The 19,657-nt window shown below is 44.9% G+C and overlaps 1 protein-coding gene across 1 annotated transcript in view; it reads left to right on the top strand.

The window, feature by feature from the left end:
• The first annotated feature begins 2,577 nt into the window (after positions 1–2,577).
• Positions 2,578–19,657, top strand: part of MAP3K15 (mitogen-activated protein kinase kinase kinase 15) — a 147,966-nt gene continuing 130,886 nt past the window's right edge. Inside the window, 1 exon segment of the mRNA XM_079911706.1 lies at positions 2,578–3,108. Coding sequence (XP_079767832.1) covers positions 2,769–3,108 — 340 coding nt within the window. The 5' untranslated portion in view covers positions 2,578–2,768.

Genomic DNA, 19,657 nt, shown 5'->3' with positions numbered 1-19,657 from the left:
TCTTCAATTCCATGTGCCAGTCCAAATGACATCTCTGCACTGGGGCAAAGTGTTTTCCAGGATGTGCACTTAGTAAGGGGCAAGGCGGAGGTAAGAACAAACAATTGTTCAACTAAAAGGAAAAGACTAATCCAGCATTTTGCAATTTTCTCATCAGTGGGGCTGAGGCAGGGGAGGTAGGAAGGACATTGGGAGAAGGGACTGGGACATGTTTCAGGTGTGCGAATTACTAGAAACAATGAGAAGGTGGGCTGTGCATGCCAACTGCAAGGAAGGCACCTGCTAGCCAGGTTCTTTACTCGGCAGGGGTTGTGTTTAAAGAAAGATATTATTCAAGCCAGAATTCACATCTCCTATGAGTCTCACTTAGTCAGTAGGGCCTAGTGAGAGCTGGAAGAAACAGGAAGATTGAAGTGCGGGCAACAGCAAGACATTGGCAAGCAATTGTGAAGTGGGCATCTCTGCCCTTCTGAAGGCTGTGCCAGTCATTGAAATAATCTCAGATGAACAGCCATATTAGGAAAATTACTATTATTATGCATTACAAGGTTACAAAGAAAATGTGTCCTTTTATAGCATCGTACGTTTAAAAAAAATCTTAGAAGTGTTGGAAGTTTTCTCTAGATTCCCTCTTCCTAATTCTGGCCTGTGTGTTTTGTCAGATTTCCTCAGAGCCCATTTTCCATTCATTGGCTACAAAAGAGGTTGCACATTGATATCACTTCTGAAATTGCTAATTTCTACCAGGACAGGAATTAGAATTTCTCCAAAGATTTATGCTGGCGGTTTCTGCTTTCTTTTGGGGGTGAGGTAGAGGGTGGACTATATTATTGCTGAAACATGAAGAGAAGGCAAATTTTTGTTTTATAAGGTAAGTCCTATCCTGCTTGTGTCAAAATGGCTTGTGATATGCTGCAAAGGACACCATTAAGAAAGTAAAAAGACAGCCCACAGAAGAGGAGAAAGTATTTGCAAATCACATATCTAATAAGGGTCTTGTATCTGTAATATATAAAGACCTTTTGCAATTCAATAATAAAAAGACAAATACCCTGTTTTTAAAAGGGTAAAGGGTCTGAATGGACTTTTCTCCAAAGAAATTATGCAAATAGAGGATAAGCGCACGACAAAATGCTCAACGTCATTAGTCTTTAAGACAAACGCAAATCAAAATCCCAGTGAGATATCACTTCACTCCCACTAGGATGGCTATAATCAAAAAGACAATAACAAGTGTTGGTGAGAGTGTGGAGAAGTTGGTATGCTTGTACACTGCTGGTGGAAATAGAAAATGGTGGAGCTACATTGGAAAGCAGTGGTAGCTTCTCCAAAGCTTAAACATAAAGTTGCCACATGACCCAGAAATCCCATTCCTAGGTATACACCCAGAACAAATGAAAACCTCTATCCACACATTGTATGATTCCATTTATAGGAAATGTCCAGAACAGCCAAATCTATAGAGACAGTAAGTAGATTGGTGGTTGCCTGGGGCTGAGGGGTGTTGTGGGAGGTGGAGAGAGACTGTTGTTGATGGGTACTGGGGTTTTCTGGGGGGTGATGAAAATGTTCTAAAACAGTATGATGATGGCTGCTCAACTCCACGGATAAACTAACAACTATTTAAATGGGTTAATTGGATGGTTTGTGAGTTATATCTCAATAAAACTATCATTAAAAATGAAAACGGGCTTCTTTGGCGGCGCAGTGGTTGAGAGTCCACCTGCCGAAGCAGGGGACACGGGTTCGTGCCACGGTCCGGGGAGGTCCCACATGCCGCGGAGCAGCTGGGCCCGTGAGCCATGGCCGCTCAGCCTGCGCGTCCGGAGCCTGTGCTCCGCAACGGGAGAGGCCACAACAGTGAGAGGCCCGCGTACCGCAAAAAAAAAAAAAAAAAAAACCCACCAAAACCCCAAAACCTTGCGACAACGTCCAGTGCATCCTACCTTTTAAATAAATACAAGTACTACCTGCAGTGGTAATACTACTTTTTAATACTTGGGCCTAAAATCGTGAGGTGGGTAAGATCCAGAGTAAAGAGCCCTTTGGGTTCACAGCATTTCTTAGATCTGGCAGGCAGGCTACTTGGAGTGTATTTTCCAGGCCAACAAAATTTGATGCTGGTGCATCACGGTGCTTTTGTCAAGGTCACAGTGAAAGTCAGGACAAGCGGGTCTCCAGGGCATGAGCTCAGGAGGGCCATGCTCTTGGCAACTGGGGACAAGGAGTACAAACTCAGAGGTATTTTAAATAAGCATCTTATCTCGATTCTGGGTTAACACTACATCTGTGTTTAGTTTGGAATTGAAGATTTACATCCAGCTGGCGCTTTGAAAGAGCTTTTACTCTGCTTGAAAAGCCTCAAATTGTTTTGAGGGAAAAAAATGGGACTCCTAAGGCTGGAGGGACGGCAACAACAGCAAAACCCTGAAATTCGTGAATCCGCCCTTCTTAGGGCGCTGCCCGGGGGAGGCGGCAGGGGGCGCCCGGCGGGCTCCTGCCCCGCCGCCCTTCCCGGACCTCCCCCCGCCCTCCGCTCGCCCTGACGTCCGAAGACCCCGCCCCTCCCGAGCCTTCAAAGGGCGCTCGGGGGCTGCGGGGCTGGAGCTTCTGCATGTAGCCGAGGGGCCCCGCCGTCGCCTGCCCGTCCCGGGGCCACCGGCGGGCGCTGGCTTCCCCAGCTCTCTTCCCGCGTCGCAGGAGCAGGTGCCACAGCCGCCGGCCACTCGCGCGGAGGTGGGACAAGGAAGGGCGCGCAGGGACGCCACATGGAGAGCGGCGGCGGGGCTCCTCCGGCTGGGGAGCTCGGGGTGGCGGCCGAGTCCGCACAGTGTCCGCTGCCGCCGGGGGACGAGGGCGCGGCGGGGCCGGCGTGGCCGCTGGAGCCCGAGGGGGCGGCCGAGGGCGGGGGCGGGCCGCGGCGGGCTCTGCGGGCCGTGTACGTGCGCAGCGAGAGCCCCCAGGGTGGCGCGGCCGGCGGCCGCGAGGCGGGGGCGCGGCGGTGCTTGCTGCGGGCCTGCGAGGCTGAGGGCGCCCACCTCACCTTCGTGCCCTTCGGGGAGCTCGACTTTGGGGAGACAGCCATGCTCGACGCCTTCTACGACGCAGGTGAGGCGGTGTCCCCTTTCGCCCCCACCCCATTCCTCCCAGTTTTCCTTATCTTCGCCCACGCCACCGAAGCACCATCTCTTCCTCCCCATCCTAGCACCAGCTGACTCTTTTCGACAGGACCGCCCCACCTTTTGGGGAGGGCAGAGTAGGTAGCCTTGTACCCTTTACAGGTAAGAAAACAGAGGCCCCTGGCTTTCATAGTTCTTTATTCTTCAGTTTTCTTAAACATCAGATGATCCAAGAAACAGCCTGTAACCCAGTCGAGGCTGAGTTCCCCGCCCTCCACTAGTTATTCATCTGTTAGTTTCTCACTCCTGTGGGTCCCAACCCTGGCTACACGTTAGAATCACCTGTGGGAGCTTTTCAAACTCGTAATGCCCAGACTGTATCCCAGACCAATGATATCAGAATCTGAGGCCTCAGGATTGTCGAATGCTTCCCACATGATTCCATTTTGCAGTCAAGGGTGGGTAATGGTCTATTACAATGGGGGACGGGGGGAGGGGGCGTCTCTTAGAAATGCCCCGGTGTTCTTTTGCACACTTAACACAGATTGACAGTGGGGCTGTGCTCTACTACCAGTGTGACAGATATATTTTATCCTGTAGTGCACAAACATTCCCGGCTTCAGGATCTCCTCCGTTGCCGGAACGGGACACTCAGCTCACTGTAATAAGTGTGCCAGAAGAACCCAGCCTTAAATCAGTACTTTTGATTGGCACGAGTTCCTCCAGGTGTGGAACGGATTGTTGCTTGGCTGTTTTCCTTACCGAACCTTTGGAAGCTATGTGACAAGCCTCTGGCACTTGGGTGATATTCACAAGCATTGTGGGACAGTAGTTCACCTGGGAGACCCTGTGCCTTGGTTTCTCCACTGGTCAAACAGGAGTAACATGCCTGCCCTAACCCCAAAAGCTTGTGAGAAGGTAAATGGCGGCGGCCACACCGTGCTGATGAGATGGTAAGCTAGCTTTATTACCATCCATTCTTTGCCGGGATCTGTTTTCTGCAGAGCAAATCCTCCCCAGCTGGAAGCTGTTTAACAAGCTTGTTTAAACAAGTGGCTGCTGGGCCTCTGAAAACACTCCCTGGATGTTTCTGACCACTCAGAGTAGACTCTTCAGCGCAACATCTTTTTTAGAAAAGTTGTTCAGGAGCCCATTTCACCTGGAACCACTCGGTTTTCTCGACTTCTGTTCATTCTCTGCTGAAAATGGAGTTTGAACAGACTCTTCTCTGAATGGTTAAATGTCCATTTGGCCATTAGGCACAGCTGTAACCTCCTGCCTGCTGGTGCCGACTCTGAAAATTGGCGTGCAGTGGCTTTGCTTCTCTGTGTGTGTGTGTGTGTGTGTGTGTGTGTGTGTGTGTGTGTGTGTGTAAAACAAGCCTTCGTTCTGGGTCCTCATTGCCTAGAATTTTCAGCTGCAGTATGTACCTCCTTTGGTTGGCCTCAGCCTGGTCTTGAATAAATCGTTTTTCAGTACATCATCATAACCAGTAAGTTCTTTTCATAGGTTTGACAAACAATATACGAAACTCCAAGAAGTCGGTTCACGGATTTAAACAGCCCCCACCCCGGCTTCCTGATCTCTGCCATTCACAGCTTTTTGGTGTCTCCACCAAAAAGATATAAATCTGTCACTTTGGCTTTTTTGTAGATGTTCTACAACCTTGCTCTCCAAGAACTGTTGAACTGTCCCAGGTGTGTTTCGGGCGGGGGGGGGGATCATAGATGTGAAATTTAAGCACTTCCCATCTCCTGTTGTCATAATGAGTCAAGGCTGGGTTGGATCGTGTTTTCCATCTCCTTGTGCAGTTTTATGTGGTCCTTTGTGGGTCTGAATAGGAGGTTATGTGTCACCAGTGCCTGGGTGATTTGATGGGCTGCAGGAGAGCTATCAACCCATGCAAGGGGGCACGTGGGCGCTGTTGTGAAAGAAAACCGCCGTAAGCCATGAGGGCTGACGAGCAGCTCATTGGCTTTTTTTTAAAAAAAAAATTATGGTAAAGTGTACGTAATATAAAATTTGCCGTTGAAACCATTTTTAAGTGTGGATTTCAGAGTCATTAAGTACAGTCGCACTGCTATGCAGTCATCCCCACTCTCCATTTCCAGAACTTTTTCATCATCCCAAACAGAATCTCTGTACTCCTTAATAACTTGCCACTGCTCACTCCCCCAGCCCCTGCTACCCACTGTCCTACCCTCTGTCTCTGTGAATTTGACTCCTCTAGATGCCTCATATGAGTGGAATCATACAGTATTTGTCTTTCTGTGACTGACTTACTTCACTTAGCGTGATGTCTTAGGCTGTGGTGAATAATGCTGTAATGACCATGGTGGATAAATTACTGTTCAAGTCTCTGCTTTCACATTTTTGGGTGTATACCGGGACGTGGAATTACTGTGTCAAACGGTAATTCTATGTTTAATTTTTTGAGGGACGTTCTTTTTACTTTTAGCAGAGGTGACGCTCATCTCTGTGTGCCTTTGGCCCATAGAAGGACCTGGTTTTTTGTTTGTTTCTTTTGGGTTTTTTGTTTGTTTGTTTGTTTTTAACATCCAGCATCCATCCTCAAAGATGAGAGTCTCAAATTCAGTAAAGCTATCAAATTCAGCAAGTGAGGGTCCATCACTCGGTTACTTCTAGGATTTGGAGAACAAAACATGTCTCTCTTTTTTTGTTTTTTAGAAGAAACCGCCTTTTCTGAATATGCCTTGGCGCCTTTTGTTGAGGTGCCCATTTCTCTACTTGAACAGAATTCATAGTCACGACTTTAGCTAATGTACTGTGTGTGTTGGGTGTGTTTGCACAGAGCAGCTTCCTCGGGTGCGTGCTGTGTCTCCCTCCTGGAGGTTCTCAGTGCTTGTGAATGTATGGAAAACTCGGACATCCTACAGGAAGGAAACCTGGGTAACTGTCTCATGCTTTCCCAAACATCTTGACCACAGAAACTGTTCTCCCAGGATGCTGTAGTTGAATACATTTATTGTGGTTATTGAGTTAGCTATTAACTGCTCCAGTGACAAGAACGGCCCCTTTGATCAGGACCTGGGACTCAGGTGAGCTTCCCATACCTGATGTGCCTGACTCTGCCTGCCCTCCCTCCTCTCTGAGCCTCACATACATGCTACTTTCCTGACTCGGGGGCCCTGCTTCTGATTTTTTTCTTCAGCTATGTTCACAGTGATTTTAAACGTTGGGAGGTATTGCCACCTGCAACAGGAAATCCTTGCATTTCCTGAACATTGATTAAAAGACCAAGACATCAGTCTCCAGGTTAGTTACTTGACTTTGCTGTGTCCTGATGATTCCCCTTTTCTGGCAAGAGTCATTTGGAGGATACAAAGTGGCAGAGGTAGCTAGGTGGTCAGGAGGTTGACTCTCCTACTTGTTGCTGGGAAGCAGGGACTACATTTTCCAGCACCCTTTGAGTCTGTGTGGGCCATATAACTAGTTCTGGCCAATGAAATGCGAGTATTAGTCATGTCTGTCACTTCGGGCCAAGGCGCTGGCATATCTGTAGATCTTCCCGTACTCTCTCATCCCTTTCTGTGGTCTCCGTGGGGCCCTTGGAGGCTGGCTGTAGAAGATGGCAGTAGCACATGATGGAAGGTACCTGGATCCCTGAACCACTCTTTTGAGGATAGCTGTAGGACCAGGATCATCCACTTTGGATTTTGCATAAGCAAGAGAGAAGCTTTTATTTAGTCAGGCTCCTAAGACTTGGGGGTGGTTTTTTTTTTTCTTTTCTTTTCTTTTTTTGCGTTACGCGGGCCTCTCGCTGTTGTGGCCTCTCCCGTTGCGGAGCACAGGCTCCGGACGCGCAGGCTCAGCGGCCATGACTCACGGGCCCAGCCGCTCCGCGGCATGTGGGAACTTCCCGGACCGGGGCACGAACCCGTGTCCCCTACATCGGCAGGCGGACTCTCAACCACTGCACCACCAGGGAAGCCCTGGGGGTGGTTTTTATAGTGGTAAGAGAGTGCAACTTGGGTTATGAAAATATAGCCCAACTGCTAGAAAGTTGTCTCCTAGGGCATGCCTTTCCAAGAGAAAGTCAGGTCATGTGTCATCTCATGTAATGGACTGTCACTGGTAAAAATATATGCCAATCGTGGGGCCCCTCACTATGCTGCTGTGGGCCAAGAAAATGGAATGGAAATGCTTGGGCCATCAGGTTCATACCAGCCATGGGAGGAGACATTCTAGCTTCTTCCCTGGTTTCACTGGTTTTGGAGGCTAGGTAATTTTTTCCTTTTGTATTAAATGACACTGGAGTGATTCTGTTAGTTTTTAGCCAACAGTAAGATTGGGATTTTTGCAACAAAAAAAGATATATAATGGTTTAAAATAAGGCCAGCTCTAGTTCCATTCTCTGCCCTTCATGTGGGTTGTGTCTCGCTTCACCTTCTATGATGTTATTCATGGATTCTTCGTTCGCTTGATGCGTTATGTGGCATAGAGCGTGCCCACCAGGCTTCCGTAGAGTCTTCCACATTGCCTAATCTCCTTTGCAGTTAGCTGGGGTTCTTTTGACGAGTGCTGGCCAATGAAATGTGAGCAGCATCAACAAGTGTCACTTTGAAAGCGACTGAGAGTTAGATGATACGCCGCCTCCATCTCTCTTTGCCTCTGTCATGGCAAACTTGAAGGTTGTGTGTTCAAGATGGCAGTTAAGCCCCTGGAATTTGGGGGATTTGTCTGATGTGGCAGCATCGCGTAGCTCATCCTGACTAATATAGCTTGCTGTGCGTTCTGCTAGAAATGCCTGAATGTATCTCTCAGCTGACTTTAATGGGCTTAATCCACAGGTGCATTGGCTCCTGCTTAAGAAAGAGACGTAGGGTCTTCCCCGGTGGTCCAGTGGCTAAGAATCCACACTCCGAATGCAGGGGGCCCGGGTTCAGTCCCTGGTCAGGGAACTAGATCCCGCATGCTGCAACTGAAAAGGTTCCGCATGCTGCAGCTAAGACCCGGCACAGCCCAATAAATAAATAAATATTAGAAAAGAAAAGAGAGAGCCAGAGCGACTTAAAGGTGTCTTAAGACTTCTAATAATTTGGTGCATACCCTTTCCTCACCATTCTGGAAAATGCACGAAGTTCCAAGGAAGACAGTCCTGTGGACACATGGCTGTGGTGGTCGTAGAATGCACGTTTGGTGTGCCACCTATACATGGTCAGGAGACTGGCCAAATCTATCAATAGTTCCAGCAGAATGTAAGGGCAATATTAGACGTTGCCTTCCCTTATGTAAGTAAACTTTGATGAGTGAAATCATCGATTTAGCAGTTCAAGTCAGAAACCTAGGAGTCATTCTTGACTCCACCCTGTCCCTCATGGCCAAATCCAGCCTGTTGCTTCCAAATGGTTTTCAAACCTGCTTCCCTTCTCTCTACCAGGGAAGTTTGCCTCTGTCATGGCAAACTTGAGGTTGTGTGTTCAAGATGGCAGTGAAGCCCCTGAAATTTGGGGGATTTGTCTGATGTGTCAGCACAGCCTAGCTCATCCTGACTAATATAGCGTGCTGTGCATTCTGCTAGAAATGCCTGCCACCATCTTGGTGCAAGCATTGGCTTCTCTCACCCAGCTTACTGTCAGCAGCTTTGTAACTGGTCTTCCAAGGTTGGGCCAGTCTCGGTGCATTCCAGTCCATGTCATCTGCTGAGAAGCCACCGTATCCTGGCACCCTCCACCACCTGGCAGCCCTCCTCTGCCCAAAGCTCCTTCAGCCTTCACATCTCAGGCCTTCACAGAAGCCTTCACGAACTTCTCCCGCCCCCCGTCAGTTGTACACACACTGTGGTTTTCTTTCCTAGCAAGTAACACAATTGCGATTAAATAATTATTGATTTAATGGTTGATCTTCTGCCAGACGGTGAACTCTTCAATGGCAGGGAACCAGATGCACTTTTCTTTGCTACACTTTGAGTGTTTCCTAGGAATATGTATCCAGCTCCTTTTTAGAATAACTCTCAGTGGACACAGATGACACTTGGTTTCTCCTGTCGAGATGAAGCAAAATTTGTTGGGCACTCTCAAAAGGAAATCAGAATGTGGTTTCCTATAGAAACCAAGGTGAAAATGGTGGCCAGGCATAGTGCGATTGTGATTTTATTAAAAAATAAGGTACATCGTAACGACACATTTCTGGGTGGTACATATCTAATAGAAGAGACTAGAAGAGCTCACACCGGCCACACTGGAATGGAAACAGTGGTTTGGATTGTATGCTGGGCAGACTGGTTCTTGTTGTTTGTCCACATGTTCTATAATGTTTATTTTCTATAATATAAATGTGATTTTATTTCAAGCAAGTGCAATAGGAGATTAAAGATGGGGCTGTAAGTCAGAAGCCTTCTCCCACTTTTCCTCTCTCCCCACCAGCCGGCTCAGGCAACAATGACTGTACACCCAGGGACCCGTGCACACGAGCCACTGGCCGGACCTCAGCTGTCCTCTGCTGCACGTGGCTTCTGGCTTGCTCAGAGGGGCCCTTCCCGGAGCCTCCTTCCTTTTGAACCACTTTTACTGCTACTGACTCAGCATTGAGCCTGGAACTTTCCTCAACTTTTAGTCATGTGAACTGACTGATGAGAGAAGCATTGCACCTGTAGCATTGAATTGAGGCATTGCTGTTGGAGCCTTGAGTGCATACAGTGGGTAGATAGATACTTGTGGACTGGACCACTGCATTACTGGCTGTATATTATTTGTTATGCAGGAAAATGCATGTTCAGTTCCCAGTTGTCAACTTACAGACGTATTTTTGGAATACAAGCCATAAACTATCTTTTAAAGCCTTCTAAGTATCAGGCTTTGAGATAGGTGCTGTTTAAATCCTGGTCAGACAGTGTAGGCGGGAGAGGACTGAACTCTTGAAAAGCAAGCTGGAAAGCTTGTTGTTTCCCAGTCCCTTGAACAGGTTTTGAGCTATTGGGTGTGACAGGGCTTGCCAAAAATGCCTGGCGGTTATAGGGGCTTGGTTGGCGGTGGGGAGTTGTAGAGCAGAAAGGAGTCAAGCGGCAGACCTTGGCAGGAAGCAGAGTTCACTCAGGAGCTGGGGCTGCGGGAGGGCAGCCCAGCGGCCAGGCAGAACTGGACACGGAGGGGCAGGGGGAGAGCGGGAGCATTCGATGTAAATGATTTTTTTCTTCAATTCTTTTATTATGGAAAATTTCAAGCATGTGCATTACGCAGCTTCAACAATTATTAATATTCTGCCATCTTTATTTCTTCTTGACCTCTCCCCACCCCGTACTTGATTATACGTTTCAACATTGTTAGTATAAAAATGTATATACATTGAAATGCACAAATCTTAGTTGTACAACCTTGAGAAACGGCTAAACCTAGGTAAGCAAATCCTATCACAATATAGTTTCCATCTGCCCAGAAAGTTGCCTTATGTCCCCTCCCACTCGTTCCCCTTTCCACTCCCATTCCTGGCCCCGGGCGATGACTCTTATGCTTAGATTAGATTTGCCTTTTCTAGAGTTTTGTGTAAATGGACTCAGGCAGTGTGTACTCTTCAGTGTCGGGCTTCCTTCACTCAGCGTGACTTTTTTGAGATTCATCCGTACTGTTGCTGTTACCAGTAGCTTGTTCCTTTTTAATGCCAAGTACTATTCCATTGCGTGAATATATCACAGTTGGTTTAGCTATTCTCCTGTTGAAGGACGTTTGGGTTGTTCCCAGTTTGGGGCTGTTATAAATCAAGCTACTGTGAACATTTGTCTGTAGGTCTTTTTAATGGCAAATGTTTTTTATTCCTCTCGGGTAAATACCTCGGAGTGGAATGGCTGGATCAAAGGGTAGGTGTATGTTAAACTATTAAAGAAACTTCCAAACTTTTTTTCAAAGTGGTACCATTTTATATTCCTAGCACCGGTGCACCAAGAGTTCCCGTGGCTTCGTACCCTCACCAGCACTTTGTATTACTGAGCTTTTCTATTTTGGCCCTGCTAGTTGGGGGGTGTGGTGGTTTCTCATTATGGTTTTAAGTCACCTTTCCCTGATGATCAGTGATGTTGAGCACCTTTTCATGTGCTGTTTAGCCATGCAGACACCTTCCTTTGTGAGATGTCTGTTCAAGCCATTTACCCGTTTAGTTGGGTTGTCATCTTAGTATTGAATTAGAAGAGTTCTTTATGTATTCCGGATTCAAGTGCTTTGTCGGAAGTATATTTTGTGAACATTTGCTCCCAGACTGTGGCTTGCTTATTCATCTACTTGTGACATTTGATGAGCAGAAAATTTTAACTTTGATTAAATCTAATTTAGGCTCTTTTCCTGTTAAGTTTGCCTTCTGTGTCCTGTCTAAGAAATCTTTGCCTACGTCCAGGTTGTGGTTTTGAGGCTCCTCTTCTATGTGTTCTTCTGAAAGCTTTATAGTTTTAGCTTTTACATTGAGGGCTGTGATTCATCTCAAATTCAGTTTGACACAGGTGACTTTGGATAAACCAAGCCTGACACCTTGCTTTAAACATCCGGGAGATGGGTCTTGCCCCTGGATGAGTACTCCCAGGACTTGGAGTCTAGCTGGCAGGACCATGGCTGCCTCTCTTTCATCTCACCATCCAGGAACGTGTATGAAATGCAGGTTGTCCTTTAGGCAAATTGCCTTTCTGCCTTCTGGAGTAAAAACTGACAAAACAGATCCGTGATGAAACTTTACCAACATGTGTTCCATCGTTGTATCCCACTGTGCCCAGCAATACGAGTGGCAGAGGGGAAAGGACATTGGCTTTACGGATCAGGTTTTAATTTCTGCCCTGTCATTTATAGGCTGTGTGACCCTGGATAACTTACTTAACATCTCTGACCCCCATTTAACAAACCTTTAGGTAGAGATTCAAGCAAGTGCCCTGAACTTAGTAAGTGCTCAGTAAATGTCAGTCCCCCATGTCTTTGCCTTCCTTTTGCTCCCAGCAATAAACACACCAGAACCTCAGTATGGAAGGAAATGTGCTCTGTGAAATAGTAAAGACTGGGGGCTCACATCCTTTGGACGATCATCCTGTTGTAGGGTCGTGTTATAGTTCTGCAGTTGGTTAAAAAAAATTTTTTTTTCCCTAAGTTTTGAGGTTGGAGATCCATGCTAACTCCATTCCTGGTCCTGTGCTGCAGAAAGGAGGTGAGAAGGCACAAAACCCCGCTTTGTGATGAGCTCTTGATTTTTCCTTCTAATTGAGGTATAGCATATATACAGGAAAGGGTACAGTCTTGTGTACTGCTCTGTGACTTTTCACAAACTGTACACACCATGTAACCCAGCACGTGGATCAAAAAAGACAAGTGAATGCCGACAGCACCTCAGAGCATGATCGCTTCCGTTTGCCAGCCTGGCCAGGAGTAACAACTATCTGTCTCTAGAGATTTGTTTATTCAATATAAATGGAATCGTGTAATGCTGGTTCGTTGTGACTGTCTTCTTTCACTTAATGTGTTTTCAAGATTCATCCATGTTGTGGCATGTATCAGTACTTCATTACTTTTTTATTGCTGAATAGTATTTTGTTGTATGGATACACCACATTGTATTTTTCCATCCTTCCGTTGATGGGGTTATTTTCAGTTTGGGCTGTTGTGAATAATGCTACAAGTTTTTGTGTGGACTTGTGTTTGCATTTCTCTCGGGTATACACCTAGCAGTGGGATTTCTGGGTCATATGGTAACTCTAATGTTCTCTTACAAGTTTTTTATTGTGATAAAGAAACACATCATAAAATTTACCATCTTAACTGTTTCTAAGTGTGCCTTTCAGTAGTGTGGTACATTCATATTGTTGTGTAACCAGTCTCCAGAACTCTTTCATCTTACAAAACGAGAACTCTGTACCCATTAAACCGCGATTCCCCACTCTGCCCTTCCCCCAGCTACCAGTAACCACCATTCTACTTTCTGTCTCTGAGTTTGACTACTCTAGGTACGTTTTGTAAGTGGAATCGTACAGTGTTCTGGGTGTGTGTGTGGCTGGCTTTTTTCATTTAGCATAATGTCCTCAAAGTTCATCCATGTTGTAGCATGTGTCAGAATTTCCTTCCTTTTTAAGGCTGAATAATACTCTGCTGTATGGATAGACCACATTTTGTTTATCCATTCATCCATTGATGGATACTTGGGTTGCATCCACCCTATATTTAACCTTTTGAGGAACTCCTTCCCAGAAAAATTTTCCAAAGCAGCTGCACCATTTTACATTCCCATCAGCAATGTGTGAGCGTTCCAATTTCACCACATCCTCACCAACACTTGTTATTTTCTGTCTTTCTTTTTTAAATTATAGTCATCCTAGTAGGTTTGAAGTGTTATCTCATTTTGGTTTTGATTTGAATTTCCTTGATGACTAAGGATGTTGAATGTCTTTTCATGTGTTTATTGACCATTTGTATATCTTTGCAGAAATGTCTTTTCAAATCCTTTGTCCTTTTTTTCAGTTGGGCTATTTGACATCTTGTTGAGCTGTAAGAATCCTTTATATAATCTGGAGACATAATCCCTTGTCAGATATACGATTTGCAAATATTTTCTCCCGTTCGGTGATTTATCTTTTAACTTTCTTGATGCTGTTCTTTAACGCATGAGTTTTTAATTTTGAAGTCCAATTTATCTGTTTTTATCCCATCTGTGCTGTTTCCTCTAAGTTTTTTTAGTTTCTTATTTATCCTTTCAGTGTTTCTTTATGTCCGTTGTCAGCAAGCTACAACCTGTAAGCTGGCTGCCTTTATCTTGTAACTAAAGTTTTATTGGAACGCATCCATTCTCCTGTGGCCACTTTGGGGCTACAATGGTGGAGACTGTGTGGCCCACAGAGCCGAAAATATGTACTGTCTGGCATTCTTATTCTCCCTTTCTTACTTAAAAGGTACCAGACCAAATACAGTTTAGCCAGGACACCTTTCCAAATCAGAATATGGGAATCTTCCTTATTCTTCTTTATAGCTGAGTAGTACTTCATTGGGTGGATGTATCATTGTTTATTCTACCAATACCTTTTTTACGGGACACCTGGATGTATAGTTTTTTGCTACTAAGCTGCGATGAATAACTTCATACATGGGCCATTTAATACATGTATGGGTGTATTTGTGATTAGGTAGCCCAAAGTGGTATTTGTGAATTAAAGAATAAATGCACCTGTAATTTTGGTAAACAGTGTCAGATTCCTATCTGTGGGTTATACCATTATCTTTCTTTACAGCCTCAGTAATAAAATAGGTTGCCAATATTTTAGACTCTTGTTAACCTGATGGTTGAGGGATGATATCTCAATTAGTTTTAGTTTGTATTTCTCTTACTCTGAGCGAAGTTGAGCATATTTCCCTTTTTTTCTTAGCGCTATCTATCTATAACCCTCCCCCCTTTTTTCCTATTGGTTTATGGGTCTTTGGGAGAGGGTCTTGATTTCTAGGAGATCTTTCTTTTTTATTTAAATAAATTTATTTATTTATTTTTGGCTGCATTGGGTATTCATTGCTGTGTGCCGGCTTTCTCTAGTTGCGGCGAGCGGGGGCTACCCTTCGTTGCAGTGCATGGGCCTCTCATTGCGGTGGCTTCTCTCATTTGCGGAGCACGGGCTCTAGAGCACAGGCTCAGTAGTTGTGGCGCACGGGCTTAGTTGCTCCGTGGCATGTGGGATCTTCCCGGACCTGGGCTCAAACCCGTGTCCCCTGCATTGGCAGGCGGATTCCTAACCACTGTGCCACCAGGGAAGTCCCTAGGAGATCTTTCTGCATTGGGGCCTAAACCCTTTGTCTTTTTTCTGTTGTTCAGACTGGATCATTTCCATTGAACCGTCTTTAATTTCACTGACCCTCTATCATCTCCATTCTTCTTGTGAGCCTCTCTAGTGAGTTTTTTCTTTTGCTTATTAAAATTTTCGTTCCTAAAAGTTTCATTTGGCTCTTTAGTTGTTAAGACTTTCTATTTTTTCCATTCTTTTCAGGAGTGTTTACCCTCACTTCTTGGAGACTTTTTATAATAACTGCTTTAAAGTCATTGTCAGATAATTCTCATGTCTGGATCATCTTGTCATTGGAGTCTGCCCATTGTCTTTTCTCATGTGAGTTGACATTTTCCTGCGTCTTTGAATGCCAAGTAATTGAGGAGCCTATCCTGAGCATTTTGAATATTATTTTATGAGATTCTGGCCCTTGTTTATATCCTATGGAGTCTGTTGATATTTTTGCTTTAGCAGGCAGTCGGCCTAGTTGTTTCAAGTTGCCAAGGTCCGTTTCAATTGTGGTGTCAGTTCTGACTTCAAAGCCCTTTTAGTGCTGTTCAGCTTTGTGATTTCTCTGGTTAACTGGGGCTGCCTTTTCAGTCCTGTGGCCAGTTATTCCATTCGGCCTCACACTTCCCACAACTGGGCCCATGTCTGAGGCCAGGCCTTCAGAAGGAGAAACAAAAAGCAATGGAGATTCACCGCTACCACCCTTGGGACCACAGCTCCTTCAACTAGAGCAAAAGATTGCCCTCTCGGAGTTCCAGGCATCTGTGGGCCCGCTCTGCCACTGACTGTCTCTGCTGTCACCACTGCGGGATTGCAGGGGCCCTGGGGGTACAAGAGGACAAGGAAGAGGAAGACGTAGAGAATTCCCTCACTCTCTCTGAGCATTAGGAGGCCCCTTTCCTGCCTTTTTCTAGAGGGTTTCTCCTGATGCTGTCTGTGTCCGCACCTAACGCCCAGTTCTGGGTTTCAGACTGCCTTTAGGCCAGGCTGGGGGAGACTGGGGGAAAGTGTGGAACTGGCTGTCGATTTGGTGGTTCTCTGAAATCTAGTCGTCTTCTCCAGGCTGCTTGCTACCACTTACTTTTCACACTCCTAAAATAGCTATTCCATCCACTCTGTCTAGTTTTTATAGCTGCATTCATGGAGAAGACAGGGTGGGATGTTATTTATTCCATCTTAACTTGGAACCAGAACTCAAACTTGTACCATTAAATTTTGAGGTGATTTTTTCACGCAGCAGTAGTAACCAGAATATAATAAAATATCTCTGCATCTTACCAAGCTTACCAGTAAGCAAAAATAGCCTCAATGCCAGCTGCATTGTATCAGACCAGTTCTGTCCATACCTGATACTCTGTGTGACTGTTAAGGTTGGGGGGCAAAAGAAATAGAATAAATGGAACAAAAGGAGATGGTTGACATGATAAAGGTGCTTGATTGGCCTCCAGTGTATCCCTCACAATTGGTTGTGAGCTGGGAGCAAAGACCATTTTGATGTTTAGAATGACCATTGGATTGTCGTTGGATCTCACAAGGCTAAAGTTTCAAGACTTGGTGGGTGGGTTCATTAAAAAACGTGTTCTCTGTCCTGAGAATGAAAACCTTGCATCCAAAATACTTGTTCTTGCTAAGTAATTTTTGTAAAGCCTGTGGCTAGTGAGGCATGCTTGATGCAGATCATAAGGGCTGCATATTCATTCTCCAAGAACCACCTAAGAAAAAGGAAATGGGTACATGGGGGGAAAAAAGGAAATTAGAAGGCTTAAAGAGAAAGAAAAATGGCCCCATATCTAGCAACGAGTCACCACCATCACCACCACCAAATGAACTCAGTTGCCCTCCACAGGCTGTGGGGATGCACACCACTTGGGAAGCTTAGAGCGCAGAATGGGTGAAAACTCAGCAAAAGGCCTGGCACCTAGTGATGACCTTGAAGGAGCAGTTGATTCTGTTAAAAAGAAAGAGGGTATCGTTGAAGTAGATGTAAAAGCCAAGGGTCCTCTTGTGTTGACTGGTGGTCATTTTAATGAGACGATTAAGGGAACAAATTAAGAAATTTCCTACAATTTTGCCAGTATAAACAGGAAAGCTCAGCATTACCCTCATCACAGCGTGCAGTAGCAGTACATCAAGTTCTCCTTCTCTAAAGCTGCCCACATCTTGAAGGTGATGTATGACACAGAACTTTTGGAAGAGGAGGTCATTAGCTGCTGCTTAGAAAAGCCTTTAAGAAATATGTCGCAAAAAGTTTGCCAAAGAGAGTCACGTCAAAGCAGCTCCCTTTATAAAAGAGTGGAAGGAAGCTGCCGAAGGTGAAAGTATGAGGTAGTACAGTCAGAGGCTCCCAGGGAGCCCGGAGGCGAAACTGTGAAGTGTGGCATCACGGATGATGATGGCGACACTGTTGCCGTTTGAAGTGATGAATGCACCCCAGTTTGCAGCATAATGCTACACAGTTTTCTTCTCTTGTTAGTGGAAGAGCAACATATACGTGGCTTAAATTATGCTATACTTTATATCACAGATACTTCACTGTGAGTGGTCTGAAATTAAGCCCAGTGAATCCATTCACCTCTGTGAGTAAACATAGTTTGCTTATATATGGCATCTTTCTTTTGAAAAAACTGGTAAATGGACATATCTCAATCGTACTTATAAAGTATAAAAATGATTTATTTTTAGGTCATTCTTACCAAAAAAAGATACTAGAAAGCAAAATATGGGGGACAGGATATAGTTTACTGACGTCCCCACTCTCCCCCAACCCCACTGCCAGTTGAAACTTAATACTCCAAGCAACTAGTACCCATCCCACGTGGCACTTGGTAAGGATTTGTTGACTTCCTGACGCTGAATTCGTAGGCTGTCTCCTCCACTTCACAGATTCTTTCCATTGACCTGCCCTCAAGTATGTTGGAATTGAGCAGCAGTGGATGAAGTAAGATCTAAATTCTGGTAGGAGTTACTAGAGGTGCCTCCTGTCCAGTAAATCTGGGCTCTGTTGTTTTTAGGTGGCTTTTAGATGGCCAGTGTTGCCATAAATCCAATCAGATTTTTTTTTTTTTTTTTTACAATGTCTGTAGCAGGAAAATTGTTCTAAAATCTAGTTGCTTTCATTTAGGCACAGCCAACCTTACTTATATTCATTATTTCTTATTTTCCGCTGGGAGCAAGATAGGCTTACAGATAACCTGGAATATATTTAAGGACCGGCATGAGCCAGTACAGTCTCAGGATTACTATATGGTAAGTCATTTGCCATCATATCGTTTCACTGACGAATGCTTTGCTTTGGAAATCAGATACTTCTTTTTTTCTTTTTTTTTTTTTTTTTGCGGTACGCGGGCCTCTCACTGTCGTGGCCTCTCCCGTTGCGGAGCACAGGCTCCGGCGCGCCGGCTCAGCGGCCATGGCTCACGGGCCCAGCCGCTCCGCGGCATGTGGGATCTTCCCGGACCGGGGCACAGACCCGTGTCCCCTGCATCGGCAGGTGGACTCCCAACCACTGCGCCACCAGGGAAGCCCGGAAATCAGATACTTTTAAACCACAGTAGAAAGTTTACTTACTTACTAAGTAAAAGTTTACTTTACTTACTAAGTAAAACTTAGTAAGTTTTACTTACTCCTTTTAAGACATTTCAATAAAATAATGTTCAAAAGTTTTTAATGAACTAAAATCCTATACATCATCCGTCTTTCTTGTTTTATATAAACATGTAGTGAGATCATTATAATTTATTCTTAAATTGTTTGTTTGAAGGACACTTTGCTTTTAAATTCAGATACTTTCCTGCTAAGAATAGATTTGAACCTTGGCTTTTTGCAGTCCCTGATGGCATATCGCTTCTTAAGGTTTGTCCAGCCAAGATAGGTAGAGGGTGTATGTGGGGTCCACGGTCACGGAGGATGGTTTAGTTTATGCAGGCTTTTCCCCTGAGACTGGCCTACGTCAGAGGGAACTAGAAGGTAATTAGAGCACAGGGTGCATTTGTCAATGAAAATCTGAATTTGACCTCTTCCTTTTTTTCTGTGATCTGTTTGCCTAAGATTGATAAATAAACTGTTTTGCCCTTCCCTCCCCTTGGTGGCTCAATTTCAGAAAGTGAGTCCAATAAGTAGTAAGTGTCATCTGGGCCCTGGGCAGCACAGGACTCTGCCATGCCCTAGCTGTGTGACCTTGGGCGAATCTGTTACTCTCTCTGCTTCATTTCCCCACCTGCAAAGTAGAGCCAGTTACCGACGCTGCCTGCCTCACAGGGTGGTTCTAAAATTCAACCAAGCTGTCTATGGAAGTGTTTTGTAAATGGCAGAGCAAGTGACTGCTGTGATGATTAAAGCTTTTAGGAAATTTATAGTCCCTTTAGGGAAAAAAAACCCTCAATTCTGCATATATAATAAAAATTCCAATCTGACATTTTATCATATTTATCATTTATAATCTACTAACTTAGTGTCTTAAAAGTTCTAAAAGTAAGCTGGTCAAATATTGTGGTAGAAATTCTGCAAGCAAACTCAGTCAGTTGGCCCGAGTGACACATGTCGGGCAAAAAGATCAACTTTGGGTTTGAGGTGTTTTTACAATTGAACGTGAGTTACTTGGAATTTTTTTTTTGAGTGGCAATATCAATCTGTCCTGTTTTTTAAAAAATTTTATTGAAGTATAGTTGATTTACAATGTTGTGTTAATTTTAAGTGTACAGCAAAGTGATTCAGTTATACATATATCAATTCTTTTTCAGATTCTTTTCTCACATCAGTTATCACAGAATATTGAGTAGAGTTTCCTGTGCTATACAGTAGGTCC

The sequence above is a fragment of the Stenella coeruleoalba genome, assembly GCF_951394435.1.
Source record: "Stenella coeruleoalba genome assembly, chromosome: X".
In the NCBI taxonomy this organism is placed as follows: domain Eukaryota; kingdom Metazoa; phylum Chordata; class Mammalia; order Artiodactyla; family Delphinidae; genus Stenella; species Stenella coeruleoalba.
The sequence above is the reverse complement of the archived record's forward strand: the minus strand, read 5'-3'. Positions and strand labels throughout refer to the sequence as shown.